Source organism: Bombyx mandarina, chromosome 11 (genome assembly GCF_030267445.1).
Source record: "Bombyx mandarina strain Sakado chromosome 11, ASM3026744v2".
Lineage (NCBI taxonomy): Eukaryota > Metazoa > Arthropoda > Insecta > Lepidoptera > Bombycidae > Bombyx > Bombyx mandarina.
Window position 1 is genome coordinate 10796170 of NC_143218.1, and position 22249 is coordinate 10818418.

At 35.9% G+C, this 22249-nt stretch overlaps 2 protein-coding genes across 2 annotated transcripts; both read right to left on the reverse strand.

Moving 5' to 3' along the window:
• Positions 1-2342: 2342 nt before the first annotated feature.
• On the reverse strand, positions 2343-10123 carry Pect (phosphoethanolamine cytidylyltransferase). Its single transcript, XM_028185212.2, has 8 exons — positions 9941-10123; positions 9471-9721; positions 9200-9266; positions 8587-8664; positions 7838-7997; positions 5966-6154; positions 5219-5377; positions 2343-4772 (listed from the first exon to the last, which is right to left on the reverse strand). Exons 1-8 carry the CDS (start codon positions 9991-9993, stop codon positions 4581-4583), a joined length of 1149 nt encoding a protein of 382 aa, XP_028041013.1. The 5' UTR covers positions 9994-10123; the 3' UTR covers positions 2343-4580.
• A 2703-nt stretch (positions 10124-12826) lies between these two features.
• Positions 12827-22182, reverse strand: Dmc1 (Dmc1 homolog). The gene is made up of 5 exons (XM_028185229.2): positions 21729-22182; positions 20052-20219; positions 18049-18151; positions 17186-17353; positions 12827-13102 (listed from the first exon to the last, which is right to left on the reverse strand). Exons 1-5 carry the CDS (start codon positions 22055-22057, stop codon positions 12845-12847), a joined length of 1026 nt encoding a protein of 341 aa, XP_028041030.2. The 5' UTR covers positions 22058-22182; the 3' UTR covers positions 12827-12844.
• Between the last annotated feature and the right edge of the window lie 67 nt (positions 22183-22249).

The following is a 22249-nucleotide window of genomic DNA, read 5'->3' on the forward strand; positions in this document are numbered from 1 at the left end:
AGTAATTTTCTCTTTTGTTTACAGCATTTACCAATCCCTTTAGATAGCCACCTTGTTTTTTTAACACAGGTATTTCTTATTTTTATCTTGGGAAAACAAAGGTCATAAAATAGTTTAAAATCTTCAAAAAATGAGTCAAAGGCATATTCGGGATCATTTGAATTAAATACATCATAAAAAGTTAGACTTTGTAAACATTCTTGAATTTTTTTTATGTTTTCATTACTAAAATCACTTCGTATTTTGTACCAATGACTAAGAGTACACGTTTTTTTGACGGGGCACGTTAACATCTGAGCAGTGTGGTCTGACATACCAAGATCAATTACTTCACATTTGCTACCTTGTACATTATTTAATATATTATCAATACATGTATTACTACTTGGGCGAGTTACTTCACGTGTACCTATTTTCATGTTAAAGCTATAAGTTAAATGCTCAAATCGTAGAGAAATAGAGTTTCTCTTCAATAGGTCAATATTAAAATCACCACATACAATTACTTTTTTGAATTTCCGTTTATGTACTAAACACATTATAGAATTGTAAACGTTAAAAAATATATTTAGTTTTTCTTGTGTATATTTTGGTGGTCTATATATACAGATTATAACCAAGTTGTGTTCAATTAACTCTATAGCTGAACACTCCACATCATTACAAACGCTGAGATTAGATATCTCTTGCAGTACTTTATATTTGTGAAACTTCTTTATGAGTATACAGGATTCACCATTTCTATTTTCTCTGGCAAAGTGTGCACCTAAATTAAAGTTTGGTAAAGTTACATGCACATAGTCTAATTTGTTCATGTTGTGCTCTGTTAAGCAAATTACATCTACATTTTTTGCACATTTATCAAGTTCTTGGATATTTACACATAATAGGTCAGACTTAATGTATAAGCATTAAGGTTTATAATAAACTGAAGTCGTTACATTATTAAACTTTTTTCTAAGAAATGAAGATGTTTTCGTGTCTGCAAACGTGGCCACTCGAGCGTCTTATTTTTGTTCCTGATCCTTAATCTAGTACTATTATTGATCGAAGAGTAATATGCACTGCGAGCACTGTAAAGTGTGACGTTAATTCAGTATACGGTACTGCGAAGCCGTTCCTTTAGAGTTATGCCGGCCACTGACATGTGCGCAAATATTCGTACATTGTACGAATGTTTGCGCGCATGTGAAGGGCCGTCAAACATTCATTCGCAAACCTAGCGGCTGTGCAAATGGGTTCGCATATTCAATTGGCGAACCCGTTTGCGCTTCCTCCTACACTTGTTTACGAATGTCTCACGAATTTCTCCTCCTTTTTAATTCGTCAATAGAACATTGAAGAGAAAAAGAGTTTTGAATTCTTTCCCAGACATCATTAACAGCCATGCTGTTTTTATGGGATTTCTTTTGGTGAAGATACGCTACACAGTAGACGTCACGAACTGTGAAAATGGTACGTCGTACGAAAAACGATACGTCCGTTACCTTCGCAATCGTCGGCGCAACTGGGCAAACGAATGTGTGGGAGACTACGCGAAGGTTCGCGGTTCGTGCGCTTTGATGTCTGTTAAAAAACCGACACAGCTTGGAAGACCACGAATGCAGCGAAAACTTTGCATAATCATTTGCAAATGTCGTCCCACACTTGCGGGTTTGCGTATTCATGCGCATGTGAGTGACCAGTGTTAGCTATATTGGTCACTGTTTAAAACAAAACGCAGTATAGTATAAGTTAGCAGATGGAACAACCATCTCATATTGGTTGTTTCATCCTTAGGCGGTGGGGTCACCACTTCCCTACGCCTTTTATTATTATTATTGAAAAGAGGTTATGCACACATTATTCTCAGTGGGTGGGTGGTGGTTCGTGTTAGCAACGTCGTGAGGTTTGAGCCCCGTGAGCTCACCTACTAGTTAAGGTTACGCTGAAATAGCCTCTCAAGGCGTTGCTCCTTAGGTCTATCCTCCATGTTTTATGTATAAGTTTTATTATAGCCATGGGCTTCTAAACATAGATTATTATTTATTATATTATTACTTAATATTTATGACTTGTAACGATGCCATTGTTTATAAAATTCTGCAAACTCTATATATATATAAAAATGAATTACTGTTCGTTAGTCTCGCTAAAACTAGAGAACGGCTGGGCCGATTTGGCTAATTTTGGTCTTGAATTATTCGTGAAAATCCAGGAAAGGTCTAAAAGGTAGATGAATATGAAAATGCCCGGAAATAAAGAAAAATAACAATTTTGATGTTTCCCTTTGATGTGTAAAACACAAACTATCCAATCTTTAAGATATTTAAATATCTTTAGGGCGCGAACAATTAAAACAATTTATAGACACACCAGTTCAATTTATTGCAATTGAATAAATAAAAAATCAAACTTTTCCATAAAAATAGTTAGGTTCATTTGAAGTTTCAATTAAAGTTTTCGGCGATATTAATAAATAAGTATTTAATTATACATATCTTTTTCAATCTTTGGATTAGTATTTAATTAGTATTTAATTTAAAAAACATTATGAGCTAATCTGAAACGAGATGTAAAACTACATGAAGCGGAATGTCATGACAAACGTGAGTTTATTTTATTGTTACAATATTTCCAAATATTTTTACTAAGACACCACTTCGTTGTTTTGTTTTCTTTTTCAAAATAATAGAATGAGAGAGAGAAAGAGAGACAGAGAAACAGAGAGAGAGAGAGAGAGAGAGAGAGAGTTCGGAATGCTTTATAAGTTTTGTAACACGATAATTCTACCAGATGCGGATAATAGTTAAAAATAAACCACGTTTGATTTCTAGTAATATTATGTTATAATATTATTTTGGCCTACAAGTTTGTAGATTGACTAAAGAAAATTGCAAATGACAACTTAAGTTGTAAGATAGGTATATCTTCCTAAAATATTATTTTTGTTGAAAATAAAAATATCTTAATAGTCCGTATTTAAAATATAATCAACAATTAAACATTAAATAATAAAACATGTACAAACATTTATAATAAAACGAAAACACGTATTACATATAGTTAGAAATAGTTTAAATTCATAATAATTAAGAAATATGCATAAAAGCAATAGCTATCATTTACTATGATTCACATATTAAATTACATATTAAATCACTTAAACATTTTTTATCAAGGTAAATGCAGTTCCTATAGTATTAGCGGCACGATAACCCACTCTTCTCTTATCGTGTTCGCCTCGAATTACATTTCCGACACAGTAACATTTTTGCAGTTTGAATCTACGATGCGAAACTGCAAAAGTTTCTGAATTGAGAATGTGAGTAGAATTAAAAACTAAAACTACAGCATACTCCATAACCAGCTGGAATTTGCACGGCTTTATATTTGGTCAAACAAAATATTTTATTTAGTATAATTTGAGTATTATTAAGTGCAGGGTGAATTTTCAATGGTAAATTAATATTTTTAGGCAATTTTTCCTAAGTGCATAGATGACTGACAATATACTTTCATGGATCATTGTCTTTTCCTATTCAAAATTTTAAAACAATTGGGGTCACCCCCTATACTCTATTCATTTCGTGACAAGGGAGCAGCCCTTGCCCCAATGTTTAAGTTTGGCCTTTAACAAGATTCAATAAGAATTTATTTGACATTTCAGAATGATGTTGGCTACATATTGTTTTGGCATTTACTGTCTATATTTTATAAATGCCATCTCCATATTCGTACATCTACAGAGGTTCAAACTCTATTTAGGAAAACATAGCAGTCAAATTATAAAGTCCAAGTAGGGTACAATGAATGAATTTAAATGTGATTCAATATTATTTTTCATAACTGTTTTATAAAGTTATAGAAGATGCCTATAAAGTTATTAATAAAGTTATGATAAAGTTAAAAAAGAAATCCTTTAATCGTGACTAGCACTAGTGCTCCATATCAATTGTAGAAATCCCAATCACTTTAATAATCTTGGGAATCATAAAAAATCACCCTGTATAACGAGAGAAGAATTAATATTTAAGCGAAAGGTGCTGTAAATATGCCCCAAAAACTGTTTGGGCGAATAAAATTAAAACACATGTTTTTTCGTTACAAATTAGTCGAATTCCTAAGACAGGCAATGCTATCATTTTGAGAACATTTTGTTTTATAATTTAAAATAAGCTATGACTGACACGATCATGCGATGAAAAAGTAAGATATAGATACAAATGATTTCTACACTTTATGTCTTTACAAAATATTTTCAGATACATCCACAGCAGTTTTCATTTTATACACAGGCGGAGTGTTTATAAAGTTTAAACATTTACCGAGATTGTTTTTAAAACCAATACAACTTATAATGAAATATATTATATTGAAAAAAATATTGGACCACGTAATTATGGCACATTAATATTTAACTAATTTAAACCATTTATAACTGTGATTTCAACCACCGAACCGACCGTTTAACCGTAAAGTCCCGTAACGTAATTTGATTGAAAAATATTTTAATGAAAACTAATGCTGATCCATTTATTACAGTTGAATTTAAAACATAACTTACACAAGAATAAGTGAATTTCAAGATCTGTTATTTTTTAACTGGAATTTTCGATGGCGCAGTCTCCATTCTGTGATTTTTCCGCAGTTTTGTGGTTATTCTTGAATCCTTTCATCATGGCAAGCTCTTTCTTTTCTTTACGAGAATTTCTCACTTCGAATTCAAGTCGATGACGTATTATCCGTTGGACAATGTCTTCTGTCGTCATCGTATTCCCCGAATTCAGGATCTGGAAATACGCGAACAAACAACGTGGTGACGTTTGTATTTGAGGCGGAAACTTTAAAACAAAATTAAGGAAAACCACATTCCTTTACCATTTTTTTTATATTTACTGGACCTCTTGAGAGTCCGAACGGGTAGGTACCATGACCCTGCCTATTTCTGCCGCGAAGCAGTAATGCGTTTCGGTTTGAAGGGTGGGGCAGCCGTTGCAACTATACTGAGACTTTAGAACTTGTATCTCAAGGTGGGTGGCGCGTCTACGTTGTAGATGTCCATGGGCCCCTGTAACCACTGAACACCAGGTGGGCTGTGGGCTCTTCCAATCTATGCAATATAAAAACAGTAGAACTACTGTTTGTACTGAGTTATAGAGATAATTTCCTTGGGTTGCAGTAGTTCTTGGGATCACATGGACAGTTCGTGAACTAATCGAATGAGACGAGGGCTTACCTTGAAGCAGGCTCGTTGTTTAGGCACCTTGTAGGGGTCTGCGCCGTCCGCGTCCGGCGCGATGGGCGTGAGACCATGACAGACGACCTTCACTCGGAAATGGTCCATCAGTTCCGCGGTCACGCTGTACGGAGCACCGATCACAACTTCATGCACGTACTAAAAATAATAACAATAGTTTAATGTAAAAAGGTTCTAGTTCTAGTGCAGCATGCAATTCCGACTTTAGGCATAATGGAGAGATTCACTTTGATAAAGCGGCACGACACGAGAACCCTCTCATCGTGGCCGCCGGTAACTACATTCCCGATCCTGCGGACAGAATGGAAAGCAGTCGACGTCGCCCAAAACACGTCATCTCGGATCCTCCCGATCCACTAACGGTGCTTTTAGGTACTTCAAGCACCGGTCACCGTTCTCGTCGAACCCGTCGCTTGCGACGAAGGGCTCGTCGAGTAAATTAACTCTCAGACACAGCCCACTGAGTTTCTCGCCGGATCTTCTCAGTGGGTCGCGTTTCCGATCCGGTGGTAGATTCTGCGAAGCACGGCTCTTGCTAGGGTTCGTGTTAGTAACGTCATCAGGTTTGAGCCCCGTGAGCTCACCTACTAGTTAAGGCGACGCTGATATAGCCTCTCAAGGCTATCAGCTTAGGTAGGAAAAAAAAGAGATGTTTTCTTATCAGTTTCACTTACACCCTGTATATTATGAGTTGAAGTAAATATTTTCATTCAATAAAAAACTTACTTTGCAAGCCAACACCGATAATACCCTTTCGTGCAAGTTCATGATTGGGTAGTTAGATCCCTTGTAGCGATTTACTTCTAAGTCTGTGTGCAGACCAACGATGAGGAAATCTCCTTGTTTATGAGCTGCCTCCAGAAAATCCAAATGACCCACGTGGAAGAGATCGTAGGCACCGGCAACATATACGACCTTCGAGAATAAAGAATGAGTGTGTTTTATTGGAATTAGATTAAGATTCTTGTTCAGTACAAAAACGATTCTCAGTTCGTATTCAATTTTTTTTTTATTGTTTTGATGGTTGGACGAGCGCCCACTTGGTGTTAAGTGGGTACTGGAGCCCATAGACATCTACAACGTAAAAGCGCCACCCACCTTGAGATATAAGTTCTAAGGTATCAAGTATAGTTACAACGGCTGCCCCACCCTTCAAACCGAAACGCATTACTGCTTCACAGCAGAAATAGGCAGGGCGGTGGTACCTACCCGCGCGGACTCACAGGAGGTCCTACCACCAGTGAAAATATTTTTGATACTTTCATTGCCGGTATGCCAAGGTGTTCGACGGGGCCACACTAAGTATTCATAATAGCTGTCCTAAGCATTTATGACAAAAATTTGATCTTAAATTAAATATAGCACACAATATTTTACTTGATACATTTAATTATTACAAATCACTACAAATTTTGTTTATTACACCGACACATACACACACACACACACACACACACACACACACACACACGCTTTTTTGCGTTTCACTAAATTTGTCTCAAGTGTTTTTGCATTATCTTGCAGATGTGTGAGCGCGGGTTTATGAGCAAATTAAATAAAAGCACAAAAGAAACTACGGCATTATTATTATTTTTCTACAACAAATTAAATGTCTTTTAAGGTTCAGCCTCACCACGATCATCCGGTACATAATGATCCGTACATTCGGTTACGGCCATTTGAGCAATGAGAAGGTTGATACATTAAACTAAGTTCGAGGTTCTTCGCACAAACTTTCTTCGGCAAAAGCACAGTCCGTACGGTTCTCGCTTTGAATTGTTATGGTAGAATCGAATATTTTATCATTATCATAATGTTTTTGTTTGAAAACCAATGCACAGTTCAAAAAGTTTGTTAAGAATGTGAAATAATTGCAATAGTACAATGTGTACCAAGGGAGAAAGAAGAGTAGGATAGTAGAAAGTGTTTGCCAATTTTACACGCGGGATGAGATGTCCTACTTTTCTCCCGCGGTGCACATACTATTTTTTCTCCTACCAGGCCGAAAGTTCGTGGAGTACCGAGCCGGGGTCCAGGGGCGAAGCCCTGGCCAGGGTTGGGGGAGGCGGAGCCCCCCCTCCCCCTTCGAAACAAAACAATTTAACCTTTTTAAAATTTTTAAATAAACTAATAACTAATTGAATAAGAGCTGTCTGATGAACTCATCTTTGTTTAATACTTCACTATTAAATTTTATTGCCTTTTGTTTATTGCACTTTTACACTAAGCGCAATATTGCAAATTACCCGAGCACAACAATGACGGAGAATTTTAAGTGCGTGAGAGCAGACGTAGACACTAACGCGCATGCGCACTTGTCAGTACCCAGGGAGGAAAAGTTACACTTTCTTCCCTGTACAGCGGGAGGAAAAGTTACACTTTCTTCCCTGTACAGCGGGAGGAAAAGTTAGACTTTCTTCCCTGTACAGTGGAAGGAAAACCGAACTTTCGGCGTAGGTAGGAGAAAAATTCATTTACGCTGTATACGAGTTTGCTGTTAAAATGAATCGAAACTTGTTTAATTAAGCCAAGAAATAAAACAACAAATGAAATATAAAAAAACTTGTTTCATTCTTTAAATATTATGGATGTTTATACCTTGTCGGTAGGTTTAGGGGAGAGTCCACTACTGAATTGTATGATCTTCTGTGTTGTAGGCAGGAACTGGGAGCAGCCTGTGTAAGGGGATCTGGCTGTTGAATCTGTTCCAAGATTCGATGAATGCTCTAAAGCTACTGAATATTCTTTCTCACCTCTCCTGTAACAAGATTGCCAAACATTTAAAATTTGTAATATACTACAGTATGGTTAAAGTGTAGTATGCAAGTAAATATGAATCAATGAATTATATATTTATATTTTAAAATTATTAATACCATAATTCAGTTTTGCATTTTATATTCTGTTAAAAATACACTATTTGAATTATTTGTGATGTACAACATTATTATCTATAGTTATATATTAGTTCTTTTGACGTATCATTTAAAAGAAGCAGTGGAAACTTTTGTCTTAACCAGAGAAAGCATTGGAACAATTGGGTTGAATTTGTTCATAGTTTAATGTATAAGAGGGCTGCTGTATTCAAAAAAGGGTATATCATGACAATGACAAAATGCAAATATGCAAAGTACATTTCTTTTTATTAAGCTCATGGCGAACCTATTGTTAATTGTTTACAAGAGTTCATAGAGATCAAAATGATAAAAAGTAAGTAAAAACTTTGTACCTAACACTATAAGCACAACAGAACCATTCATAATCAACATATTACTGAAGTTGGACTTACATCATTAAGTAGCTTTATTCAGAAAATCAGAAAATCAGTTAATAGTGTGCTTACTTACTTAAAATGTTCTCTAGTGAGTAATAACATTCTCCCAACTAAGTCCGTTGTAGATACACCAGCTGTTCTCTGTACTTCCCTTTAAACAAAATAATGTCTATTTCATAGTTGTTTCATTCAATTTATTACTAGTGAACCCTAGCCACCATTTTGTGACTATTTCTAAATATTTAAAATAGAAACATCTGTTAATGAGATCAACATTTCACATACATTTATGGTACTAGGCCATGAATCTTCCCCAAAATGTCAATAATAATTAGAAAAGTTGCAATTTAATGAATCATTCACGAAAAAGTAGAACAGACATAAAAAGTTATTTTTTAAATAGTATACATTCATATATATGTCAAGTTTTATAAATCTATAAAACATATTATCTTAATGATTATTTCTTAGATTCTTTTTGCAATAAATAATAATACTATCAGTTATTGATGATGTATAAAAATGTGATAACATAATGTGTGTCACAAATGATAATCATTACTTAATTATTATAATTTGATACATAATGTGATTATTTTAGTTGTTAAAAGACACATTATTGATGAACACTTCCTATTTAAAAATTTAATTTTAATGATGAAAAGAGTATATAATTTATTATTTACTTGTATCTGCCAGCTTTTTTCACTAAATGATATGTGTCAATCCCATCAGCAGTAACCGTTATGTCATCTGAAAAATGTAGACAAATCTTATTTGTGATTCATAAATGATTTCACTACATTTTATGACTGGAATATTCTTGAAAATCAGTAATTGAAGTTCTCTTGACCTTTGCAATATTATCATTTGAAAATGAGAAACTTTAATATAAGTTAATCCTAGCCAGTGTTAGATACTTATTTGAATTTAGAAATGACACATTATGAAACTCACCTCCGTGTACACAAAAATCACATTGATACTTGTCCAGTGTCTCCAAAGTAGTCACATAAGGAGCACCTTCTACAACTTGATCTACCCATTTAATAGCTTTAACCATCTTGTAACGCTCTTCTTGTGTAAAAACAGGGGGCCCTTTGTGTTTTGATATTTCTTCATCTGTATGCACTCCAACAATTAAAACATCTCCAAGGGCTTTCGCTTGACGTAAAGAATTTGCGTGACCGAAATGAACCATATCGTAACTGGAAAAATCAATACATTACACTGAAACAGCTAACCACCGCGATTGTTACATAAAAAACATCAAGTTTGTAAATTATACCGCGCCGGATAAACTAATAGAGTATTGTAAATTGATTTTATATTTTACCTTACGAATTCCGGTAAATAGATTAATTCTATGTTAATTTTGAATGACATTGAAATTATTTCAAATTCAAACTTCCGGCTATTTTACTCACCATCCATCGCACCAAACTCGGACTTGCTTTTTTTCGTGATTTTTATCACTCATCTTAAACGTGGATTTTTAGATTATAATTTGTTCGGTTAAAATTTTTATTTTAAATTAATTATGTCGTGATTTCAATTTTGTACTTTTTGCACATCAAACCTTCTGCGCATTCATTTGCTGACTAAAATATTTAAATAATTTTGATTAAAGCAAGGGGAAATATGTGACACTTCGTAAAAGTCAAACTGACTTAGACAATTTTGACATTTCGTTAGACAGTATTACATAAAAGTAAATATGTACGGTAGGTAGGTACTAAATACCGTAATAAATTAAAACTTATGGCTCGTATAACCTTGTATTTGGTTTTGTAAAAATTAGAAAGCCGATATAATGTGGCACTTGCGCTACTAGCGTGATGTAAATTTTTGCGAACACTTTTTAATGTGGATAAATCGTCTAAATACTCTACATGCAAATAGGCCAAGAAGTCATCCAATTTGATACGAATAGTAACAATAAAAGTTATCGTTTATTTTCGCTTTTCTTTCTCTTTCTCTCTTTTTTTTGCTAGGTTGTGTAGACGAACTCACAGCCCACTTGGTGCTAGCTGGTTACCGAAGCCCATAGACATTAACAAGGCAATTGCCGACAACTACGTACCTTGAGATATGAGTTCCAAGTCCTAATTTATAATACAACAGCTGGCGCACCCTTCAAGCCGAAACCCATTACTGCTTCATTGGAGAAGTAGGGAGGGTGGTAATACCCACCCGTGCTGGTTTACGAGACAGCCTATTACCAACCCTCTCATAAAAAATGAAAGATATTTGCCTTATTAAAAGTACTTTTACGATTTAATCTCTTGTTTTTTATCGTGATTATTTTCTTCCCAACGATTTGAATACTTTTAAGTATTTTTAATTATGTCTATGAATCGCGAAAACCAAAGACTATACTATAATTCCATTACTCAATCACTTTTATAAACAGCAGCTGTTGGACTGTGGTGAGATCGTCGTTCTTCACAACAAGGCGCATCGACGGCTATCAAGCAAGTTCTAGATTATAGGATCTATAGAGGGAATTTGACTGGGGCGAATCGTGGTGGCGCATATCATACTCGCATCAGCTCAATACGGGATGGATGCAAGTTTTGTAAAGTGCTACCTCCCTGTGAAAGGACAGTTTACTCCGCTTCAGGAAGTAGAATCTGCCAGTAGATTATATGTGGGGGCGGAAAGCCATGGGTATATCAAGGATGACTCCCAGGTATTTGACTTTTTAGGGTCCAAGATATGGACTGAGAATTCAAACAGAGATCCCTTCTCGAAGAGCACAGTTGTGCTTACCGTCGATCTCGACCCGCTTCGGAACCACTGTCAGTATTTCTTTATTACGTTGGGAAATCAAATTTACGGCTACCCGGCCGATGGGAATCAAGCAGGGTTATGCTGGACTCCACGGCAATTGCCGACTAAACCCTATAGATCACTCTCTCCCGACCTCCGATCGCCTGCCGAGACGGAGCTCGGGTTAGGGTAGGTTGGGGAATCCCATGGTCAATATTTAGATCAAGGCGGAATTTTTGAGGGGACAGTAGGTACACGACTCAACATCAGACTCGAGGCAGCCGCCTAAGCGTTGCCGCCGGTGCGCTGGTATACACTGAGCCAGAACCAGCCTGCCGGGTCAGAAACACGTAACACTCCCGCCCGTTCGTGCACACCCACACATAACCGTTCCGCGGGACCATCATCGTCCGATAAACCCGGTGAAAGATTCTACCAAGAAATTTCTACCATGGAAAAATGATTTAAAGGCAAGTGGAATCCACATAATAATATGTCAGCGGATTACTCTAGGAAATAACAACGAGACATCCCCAAATTAAATTAGAAGAATACGAACATAGAAAAAAAAAAGAGTTACATTCACGTTCATATTGCTATATAACAGAACAATTTTCTTGTTTATCAAAACTGAAATTTTCTAAAATTTTATGACAAAAAGAAACTAATAATATTTGAAACATTTTAATTTTATTTCTATTATCCGCTTCCTCATTTCCTTATTTTTTATTGCCCTTGTAGGTAGACGAGCATATGGCCCAGCATATCACCTGATGGTGAGTGGCTACCGTCGTTCATGGACGTAAGCAATTCCAGGGGCAGAGCCAAGCCGCCGCCTACAAAATGTCCTGCCTACAAGTGTATTTATTTGCATATTATGTATAGTATCGCACACGCCATAGTTAGAACGTGCATATTTTATTTTATAAAAAAAGGGTCAAAGGATGTAGTCAAATCATAAAGTACTCTATTTAATGTTTTTAGATTTTTTCTATGTCCATTCCCTTAAAAAAAACATATCCGAAAACAGTAGTGTTCGAAACTCAATTATAATAAATTTGCAGCAGAAATACTATTTTGCTGCTTTTTTTATGCTATTTTTATTTATTCAAAATACCGCTAAATAACGAAAATACGATAAATAACGAAATATACCACAGAATTAATTACATGATCGAAAGATATGACTTCCATTCAACTTAGGTACCGAAAATGATTTTCCTTCAAAAAATTTCATAAAGTAAGTAGTTTAAGATGTTAATAAACATTATTACAAATTCCTACATTAAGAAAACGTGGTCTGATATCTAATCAATTCGCCGAGGAATTTAATTGGCTCGTTTGAATCACGCCACTGAGTGACGAATGTAAAATGTTTGGACTTTGTCGCCTGTACAGGATGAATGACTATCTGCCAGACAATTGTGCTGTAGCGTGGTATATTAATACATTAGGGTTATCTATAATACTATCTGTTTCACACCACTAATTTGTAGGCCGTTGACTGATTTATTTCACTAAAACTAAACAAACACAGCAGATGAATATTAAATTATTTATTAATCTTTTGCATCGGCAACACCTCCGTTCGTAATAGCAAATGTAGCTTCGCTCTCAGGTAAATCCGGTGAATCATATATCTTTGCGATTCTGTTGTCCCCTCGCCCTTTTCTTAGTGATATTCTTGTGGTTGATGCGTGAGCTAAAATATTTCCTCCTATAGGTTTCTTGGGATCGGCTTGAAAAGTAAGAGTCGCTCCTGGATCCGCAGTCATTTGATTTGTTATGAAGACTGCTACATTATATTCTTCCGATATCTAAGCATCAAGGAGACTATTATATTTTCTAAAAGTTAAATGGTAACAACAACAAGAGCGATTTTTCTAGTACTTTCAGTGTCCAAAAATTACGTGTGATTATTCATATAGGTAGGTATTCACAATGCGTGAAGAACTGCCCTGCGGTTTCACCCGCGTTATGTTTTTAATTCAGAAAGACTCTCCATAAACTAACAGTCTAAATTTGGATTCATTGGAATTTAGATTATAAGTAATAGTCGGATATACCCACTATCGACCGTGTTATATCATTCACCATGATAAAAATTATACTAGTTTAACCCAAGTTATAGTTTTAGTTATAATAAAGCCATCATTCGAGATTAACAAAAATACAATCTTTCAAATTTATAAGATTACTAGCCGTACTCGCCGACTTCGCTGGGTATTTAAAATTAGCATTATTATGTATTGTTATTATAATTAAGGAGTCCAACACTCATCTAAATATTATCCTATTTCATTAAGTACATGTAATTTCTACATGGATACCAATTTTCAAGTCAATCGGGTGCATGGTTCAGTAGTTACAACGGAACATCCGTAAAAACCACTGTAGATTTATATATTAGTATAGATTTTTATAATATTAGATAGATTATGTGAAGTGTATTCATGATCGCATGATTAGCCATATACCGACCACCAGATTTTCATCCCCAGCATGATGGGGCAACCAAAACCTGTGTCCGAAGTGAGGAACTCTGGGCAGATTCCGAATCCTGCCCTGGTAAAACTGGAAAGGCCTCCGGGCCACCAATACCTAACTTCTCAAACATACAAAAAAAAGATTCCGAACGAATAGGTTAAATTAGTAATTTAGTTCAATATAAACCAACACGTTTTGTACGTTATTTGCGAAGGACTCGTTCGTCATGGGGCTACCATTCCAGGGGTTGGGGGGGGGGTCGACGTTTCGAGTACGACGAGTAAAGACGAGTTGGTTTTTAAAATGTTAGGAGCCCTCAACTGAGAAGCCGGTAGTTCATGCCTGGACAGGTTTATGCTTTGCAAAGCATAGGTCCTGCACTCGCCTGGACTACAGCTTTCATCTCTAGGCTGGGGCTCTCAAATATCAGCTTTGTCCATGTGACTCTATACTTCATAAGAAAGAGCCGTTTGGATTGTCTTAACAATTAAGAGCTTACTTCTTTCTGTATTTTGTACCATGTGTTTCGTGGTGACTTCATTGAGGAATTATTTAAGATGATCTTATCATCATCATTATTTTACCATCGTCCTACCCGGCACCAGGAGCGAGACCCTACTTTAAGCCACCTGGATCAACGGCATTGATAAGAGAGCATTTTTGCGCCGCACCATCCACTTCTAGAACGGACACCTCTTACGGTAATTCCCGAACTCTATAACAATTTCAAACGAGGTTTGTAAAAAGTCGTCAATGCGGAGTAGCGTCGAGGTTATAACCACGGGCATTTGTGCTGTCCATTAGAAAATGTTGATTTCTCACCATTGTGTGAGCCACAAGCTCTTTTACTGACAAAAAAGGAGGGTACCGTCGGTAAATAAATTACGCAAGTATATTTGACAAAGGTACCGTCGGTAAATAAATTACATAAGTATATTTGACAAATCTTCTATTGAAGACATTGTTACTGCAAGCTGATCGATGTAAAAAAAAAAAAATGTAACTCGTTTATATTTCAAGTGGTGTCAAGAACCCCTAGTAGAACATCCGGCTTATTTATCGTTACTGTCACCCAATGATCATGAACTTTGATAAGTTATTTGTGTTCGGAATTTACGAAATAAGTGTTTTAATTTATTTGCATGAATATCGGAGTTTTGACTTTTACATTGAGGTCTTTTCGATTTCACAGTTATTTATTATTAGCAAACATCAAATGTTTGTTGCTGCACGTAGGGATCCTTGAAAATGTGCAACTGACGATCCACGGTTCTGTGCTGCCCACTTTCATGGAATTCTCACGACTTTCACAATTTCTTATCTATTTTGTCAAAGACAAATACTCGCTACACGCCTCCCTGGGCATGGTCACTACTGCTGAGTTCTTCGATCTCAGAATATCGATCTCTTTTATGACCTTATATTAAAACTCAGTTCAGCAAATTTAATTGAAGTCTGATGCTTTGAATCTAAAGGAAAGCTCTTCTTTTCTAATTTTATCACGGAGAGAAACTCAAACCAAATAGCTCTCGCTATTTGGTAGCCTTAAGGCAACTGATGGGGCCAATAATCTAAAGGACGATCTCGTCTTAATGGGAATAAATACCAGTTTTTACCAACCAAAGTCGTTATTCCTCTAAAAACACTGTATTAACAACGACCAATAAAAAATCAAATCATCAACCAATAAGAACATGATTACACAAGAAATGTGAAACAATCACAGCCGCTGTTAACATGAAGAATATTGTATGTATCGCTCGCAGAAATAAATCAAAATTTTGTATTTCTGTGGTATCGCTGCTTACCATGTTTTTACTAACTGACAAGGACAGACGAGCTCACGGTTTTTACATTAAAATTAAATGGTAGCACTCACTTCGAAACGTGATGTCGAACGGTGCAAAAATATAAAATATTTTATGTTACGAGCGTAGGATGGAACAGGCGTAACTCGAAAGGTCAAAAATCGCATATCTAGTTGAATCTTCTTACGATTAAAAGCTGACGAGATTGCGTTTAGTGGCCACCTTTTTTTAAGTGATTAACGAATCCCATAGACAGTACAGCGTTATGTTTGTATTACGGTTATATCATTGACAGTGTTGGGGAGGCATGTTGCAACACCGCATGGTGTGCTTGCGTTTTGTGAATTCAATCTTGGATCCCAATGATAGGCCTAGCTCTAGTGCAGCTGTGTCTAAACCATATAGTTAGATGGTGTTAAATTGCTTGCTTCGTTTGCCTTAGGTATAACATAGGTTTATCCACTAAATAATTCAACAACCAAAAACTTGCATTTATATGAAAATAAAACGATTTGAGTTTTTATAACGGAAAGTGATAAAATTAACTTTTTTATTGCTCTTTAGGGTGGACGAGCTCACAGCCAACCTGGTGTTAAGTGGTTACTGGAGCCCATAGACATCTACAACGTAAATGCGCCACCCACCTTGAGATATTGATAAGATGTCCGGTACCTTGAGAAGTCGTCGTGGCCTAAAGGATAAGACGTCCGGTGCATTCGTATGTAGCGATGCACCTGTGTTCTAATCCCGCAGGCGGGTACCAATTTTTCTAATGAAATACGTACTCAACAAATGTTCACGATTGACTTCCACGGTGAAGGAATAACATCGTGTAATAAAAACCAAACCCGCAAAATTATAATTTGCGTAATCACTGGTGGTAGGACCTCTTGGGAGTCCGCACGGATAGGTACCACCACCCCGCCTATTTCCACCGTGAAACAGTAATGCGTTTCGTTTCGAAAGGTGGGGTAGCCGTTGTAACTATACTGAGACCTTAGAACTTATATCTCGAGGTGGGTGGCGCATTTACATAGCAGATGTCTATGGGCTCCAGTAACCACTTAACACCAGGCGGGCTGTGAGCTCGTCCATTCATCAAAGCAATAAAAAAAGATATAAGTTCTAAGGTCTCAAGTATAGTTACAACGGCTGCCCCACCTTTCAAACCGAAACACAATACTGCTTCATGGCAGAAATAGGCGGGGTGGTAGTACCAACCTACCCGCGCGGACTCACAAGATCTACCACCAGTACCTAATTACATAAACAGTAATTTTGCGGGTTTAATTTTTAATTCCCCGATGTTATTCCTTCACCGTGGAAGTCAATCGTGAACATTTGTTGAGCACGTATTTCATTAGAAAAATTGGTACCCGCCTTGGATTCGAACACCGGTGCATCGCTCAACACGAATGCACCGGACGTCTTATCCTATAGGCCACGACGATTTCGACTATCAAGATATTCAACCATCAGAAAATATTTATTCTACTGATTGTAGGGCGTACAGTTAATCTGGTGTGGAGGGATAGCTATTTTACAATTTAAATGAAACTTCTGGTTAAATTATTAACAGAAAGTGCTTTCGGGAAAATTACTCGCCTTTTGCAAACGTGACAGCACTTGCGCTAGTTTTTGCTGTCTGTCGGCAAGTTCGCCTCGTCCTGAGAAGTCTACTCTGAACAGTGCCATGATGGAGTCTATGATGAGCAACTTGAACACGCCGGCCTCTTCGTGAAACTTTGCCGCTACGTAGTCTAGAAGCTCAGCCTGGCACAACATTAAAATTTATTGAAATACTAGCTGACCCGACAGACTTCGTAGTGCCTCAATCGATAAATAAAAGACCTAAACTTTTGTATAAAATAAACTTAAAACAAACAAAAGGAAACAAAAGAAAATTGTTGTTTTTATTTAATTCCGAGTATTTTCATATTTATCCACCTTTTAAACCTTCTCTGGACTTCCACAAATAATTCAAGACAAATTCAAAAAATTCAAAATTAGCCAAATCGGTCCAGCCGTTTTCGAGTTTTAGCGAGACTAACGAACAGCAATTCATTTTTATTTATTGAAATATTTTGATAGCCGTTATGCCAGAAGTAGGTCACAAGGAGATCAGATATATGATATATGAAGTTAAGCGTTTCTGTAATAAATTCTTGTGTGACATTCCGATATTTAAATCGTCAGAAGACTGGTTATAGAAATTAAAAAAAAATATTTTTTTTCATGTGTGCCTTATCTATTAGGCCGCCGATTCAAATACTATCTAAATTTATTTATTATATTATTACTTTATTACAATCGATGAACATAATTACGTTATATCTAAATTCGTTTACTTTATTACGTATTAAGTATTATTACATTGATTGGTTCCAACTTATTTATTATTTTAATTAAAAAAATGCATTATTCTTTTTATACTTAATAAAATAATATCAAAGCTAAGTACGCCATACCTGATGCTCTGACGTGTAGGCTCTTGCGTATAAAACATTGTCTAAAACTGCATTCTGATCTAAATTGAATCTGTCCGCGATGGGCCTTAGCCTGTCTGGACGACTGTGCAATATGGCGTTAAAGAAATTTTATTTTTTCTGTGTTATTAATACAAAAGGCACTGTTTGTGTGCAAAAATGAAACGGTATAATTTCTTTTGCGTGTTCGTGGACTAAATTAAAACTAGCGTTCGGTACTATTTATTTGTTTTAAAGTAGAGATTGTCAGATAAAATTTTAAATTTAGATTCAATATTTAGTGAAAAGCGGCTATTGTTATTAACTTTTAACTACTACATATAAACTACGAGTACCGGAGTCTATAGATACCACAAGACTAATGCCACTGCCCAGTTTCAGATATGTCTCAATTGCATTGGTCAACGGTTGTCTTACTAACTCTTCAAATAGCAGCGCACGATTGCTTAAAGGCAGAAATAGACTCGGTGGTATTCACCCGTGAGGAGTCGCAACATATACTACCACCACATGAGTAAATAATAAATGTACTATAACTTTATAACACTCTGAATTATCAGACCAAATTAATGAGATGGGTAATAACTAACATTTAACCTCTTAGCGCAGTTCACTAAAACAATCGTTTTTCACGTTTATCATGTACCGAATACATATTATGTTACTCAGTTTATAATGCCGCTGTACAGAGTGAAATTACTGTAGATAATAATAACAATTAATTAATTAGCCGTAGACCAGTTTGCCTACTTTGGTTCTGTGATAAGGGGAGTTGTGAGCCTGAAGTACGCAGACGTATCGGAATGGCTAAAACAGCTATGACGCAGTTGAGCAAAGTTTGGAAAGATCGTAATATTTCGAATAAGACCAAAATACATCTTGTGCACTCACTGGTCTTTCCAATCGCTCTCTGTGGAGCAGAAACATGGACAATAAAAGCAGCTGACCGAAACAGAGTTGATGCTTTTGAAATGTGACGTTGGCGCCGCCTATTAAGGATTCCATGGACAGCCCACCGCACGAACATCTCGGTCCTACAACAGCTTAAAATGAAGAACGCTCAACGCCTGTCTGCCACCTGTCTGCAACGCATAATGCGCTACTTTGGCCATGTTGCTCGCAGAGGTGTAGACAACTTGGAACGTCTGATGTTCATTGGGAAAGTAGAAGGAAAACGTCCTAGAGGCCGGAGCCCCAAACGTTGATCCGACCAGATCTCCGAGCAAACCAGCGGACCACTTAGCGCTGCACTACACCAGGCAACTGACCGGAACCGATGGAGGCTGGCAGTCGACAAGCTGAAACGGAGTCACAATCCTCAGCAATGAGGAAGCGATGGAGAAGAAGAAGAACTGTACATATATTGTGTTACTAAACATGATTTTATTTTGTTTATTTTGTTTCTATTTTTTTAGTATTCGAATTACCATTCGGAAAATCCAATAGCCTGAACCTGGAATCGAACGCGCCGATTATAGTAAACAAAAATGCTCTAATCTATTGATAATGATCGAAAGAGTCAATCTTAGATAGATTAATTGAAAGTCTACGTTTCATGTTAAATCTTATCTTGAATCAACACTATTATAATTTATGACGTTAAATAGAAAAAAATTCAAACTCTATTTTTCTTCGAACGTCTGGCCTATCTTGTTGAAATTTTAGGTTTCATTCTTTTGGGTTACGTCTAGTCTCTACATCTCTGTTAAAATGTACCGTCCAAGTTCAGGCCGTCGAAAGACGCATCGATTTCTGATACTATATTCTTGAAAGTAACAATAAACCTTTTAATTTGACCCTTTCGATTATTATTGTAAATAAACGGATTTAACTATTTCGACATTTGTTGGGTGGGCTCCTCCTTCAAAGGAATGAAATTATTAAAATGGCCCAAAATATTTGGGACATGTGGTATAACAGTAAATTGTATTGCCACTACATTAATTAACTGGAGATTGTAACTGTTAAAGATTATCAAAGGATACAACGTATGCTCAGTGTCCAAAAACATTACTTTCCCGCCTTGGTAACCTTTAGAATTAGGGATTTGAGTGGTAACACATAATGTATGAGATAATTGAGTTTTTCCTGTACGGAACTCGCCGAAAACTTCTGTTATTGCCATTGATTCAATTCCGCCAGCTAGCAGCTTACTGAAGAAAAAAAATACAGATAGATATTTGATAACACTGCAACAATATGTGGGTAGTAAGCTGGTAAAATATTATGTAAGTACCTACTAGCAGACCCGACAGATGTTGTCCTATACACACATCTTAAATGCGAAAATCTCAAACTTTTTGAATACACAGTATTGATCTGGACTGTTTCGATGAATTAAAAAAAGTTATTACAATATTCAATTGTGAATCTAAACCATTGTCGAACCCATTGGAACACACACACAAAATTTCATCAAAATCAGTCTAGCCGTTTAGGAGGTGCTCACTAACATACACACGGACAGAAGAATTATATATATAACTAGCTGACCCGGCAAACGTTGTGTTGCCTTAAATAAGATTTCTAGGGAAATTCTACTGAGAAAAAAAACCTCATTTAACCACATAATACCTCATTATAAACAAAAAAAAATATCCAAAAAATAAATGTTTGGGGTGGACAACCCTTTTCACTTAGGGGTATGAAAAATAGATAGTAGCCGATTCTCAGACCTACTGAACATACTATTGATACACAAATAAAACCAAAAAAACATGGTTGAAAAATGTATAGTATTGTATAGCTCTAAAATATATTAAGTGTATAATCTATGATGTATAGTGAGTAAGTAAGACAGGAGACCGGCTTCGTCCTCATCCCTACTACGTGATGTTTGCTGGATGAGTGGTGACACCCGGCGGGGATAGCTGATCGATTGATAGTTGATCAGTAGTCGACCGGCGACGGCGGGAGATCAAATTCAATTTAAAAAAAATCATAATTAAAGGAAATTGAAATTATGAACTCTGAATAAGAATTTATCGTACTACAATTATAATATTTGATTGCCATCTTGCAACCTTATTGCGGATCTGTGATCTGTGTGCGGATAGAATAAAAAAAATATTAATCGGGATGGAAAAATAGGGGTTGATCGTATAAGAGTGAAAATTTTGAGTAATATGTTTTTATTTTATTTTAAGTCATGACAAAACAAAATAAAAACTTTGTCAAAAAAATTAAAGTTTATAATTAACAAATAAAAAATAGGGGTTAATCGTAGAGGGGTGAAAATTTCAGAGTAATATGAATTTTTTTATTCTATGTCATGACAAAATAAAAACAAAATTCTCGCAAAAAATTTTAAAGTTTTTAATTAGCAAATAAAAAATAAGGGTTGATCGTAGAGGGGTGAAAATTTAGGGTTATATGTATTTTTGTATGCTGTATCATAAAAAAAAATAAAAACAAAATTTTTTGTCTAAAAAATAACAAATAAAATTTAGGGGTGGACCACCCTTAACATTTAGGGGAATGAAAAATAGATGTTGGCCGATTCTCATAGATACCGGATAAGCACAAAAAATTTCATCAAAATCGGTCAAGCCGTTTCGGAGGAGTATGGCAACGAAAACTGTGACACGAGAATTTTATATATTAGATTATGATGATAAAAGGTCCTTTTCACTTAAGTTAATATCAAAAGTCATTATACGTACTCTAGTTCCGTGCTACCGGTGCTTATTTTGAACACTTGTTTGCGCCGATCACTAACTTCTAAAGCAGTCATAAATCCAAGTGTTACAACTTTTTGACACGCTTCTTTGATTTTTTCTACTTTGGTATCTGAAAAGCCTTTAATGTTTGTTAATTTTTTTTTTGTTGACATTTGAATACCTTTGATTGTACAGATACCAGCAGCTTTTAGTTTTTTTATGTCTGCTACGTTAATGCCATGCTTTTGCAATATGTCAACGTCTTGGAAGAAACTTTCTTCATCATCGTTTTCAGAAATGTTATCATCGAGAGCTTGCTCAAGCATTTTCATTAATAACACTATGACGTTGTTTCTCAATTTAGAAATTTATATTTGGCGCGTAAACATTTAGGCATAGATCATTTTTTGTTTGGTTTCGCTAAATGGAGAGGCAAAGAGAGCCTTAACCTGATACAGCCAAGAATCAAGAGATTAAAAGACGAAGCGAACGTTTGTTTTATGAAAATTAAATTAAAAAGAAAT

What these genes read in the sequence shown, in the direction of transcription:
- Pect (XM_028185212.2), bottom strand. Translation starts at nt 9,993, where the DNA reads ATGAGTGATAAAAATCACGAAAAAAAGCAAGTCCGAGTTTGGTGCGAT. An exon ending in CTCACTAGAGAACATTTTAA is followed by an intron (nt 7,998 to 8,586) that starts GTAAGTAAGCAC and finishes ATCTTGTTACAG; the next exon opens with GAGAGGTGAGAAAGAATATT. An exon ending in CCCCTAAACCTACCGACAAG is followed by an intron (nt 6,155 to 7,837) that starts GTATAAACATCC and finishes TTATTCTCGAAG; the next exon opens with GTCGTATATGTTGCCGGTGC.
- Dmc1 (XM_028185229.2), bottom strand. Translation starts at nt 22,057, where the DNA reads ATGAAAATGCTTGAGCAAGCTCTCGATGATAACATTTCTGAAAACGAT. An exon ending in ACCGGTAGCACGGAACTAGA is followed by an intron (nt 20,220 to 21,728) that starts GTACGTATAATG and finishes TTTTTTCTTCAG; the next exon opens with TAAGCTGCTAGCTGGCGGAA. An exon ending in TTGGACACTGAGCATACGTT is followed by an intron (nt 18,152 to 20,051) that starts GTATCCTTTGAT and finishes CATATTGCACAG; the next exon opens with TCGTCCAGACAGGCTAAGGC.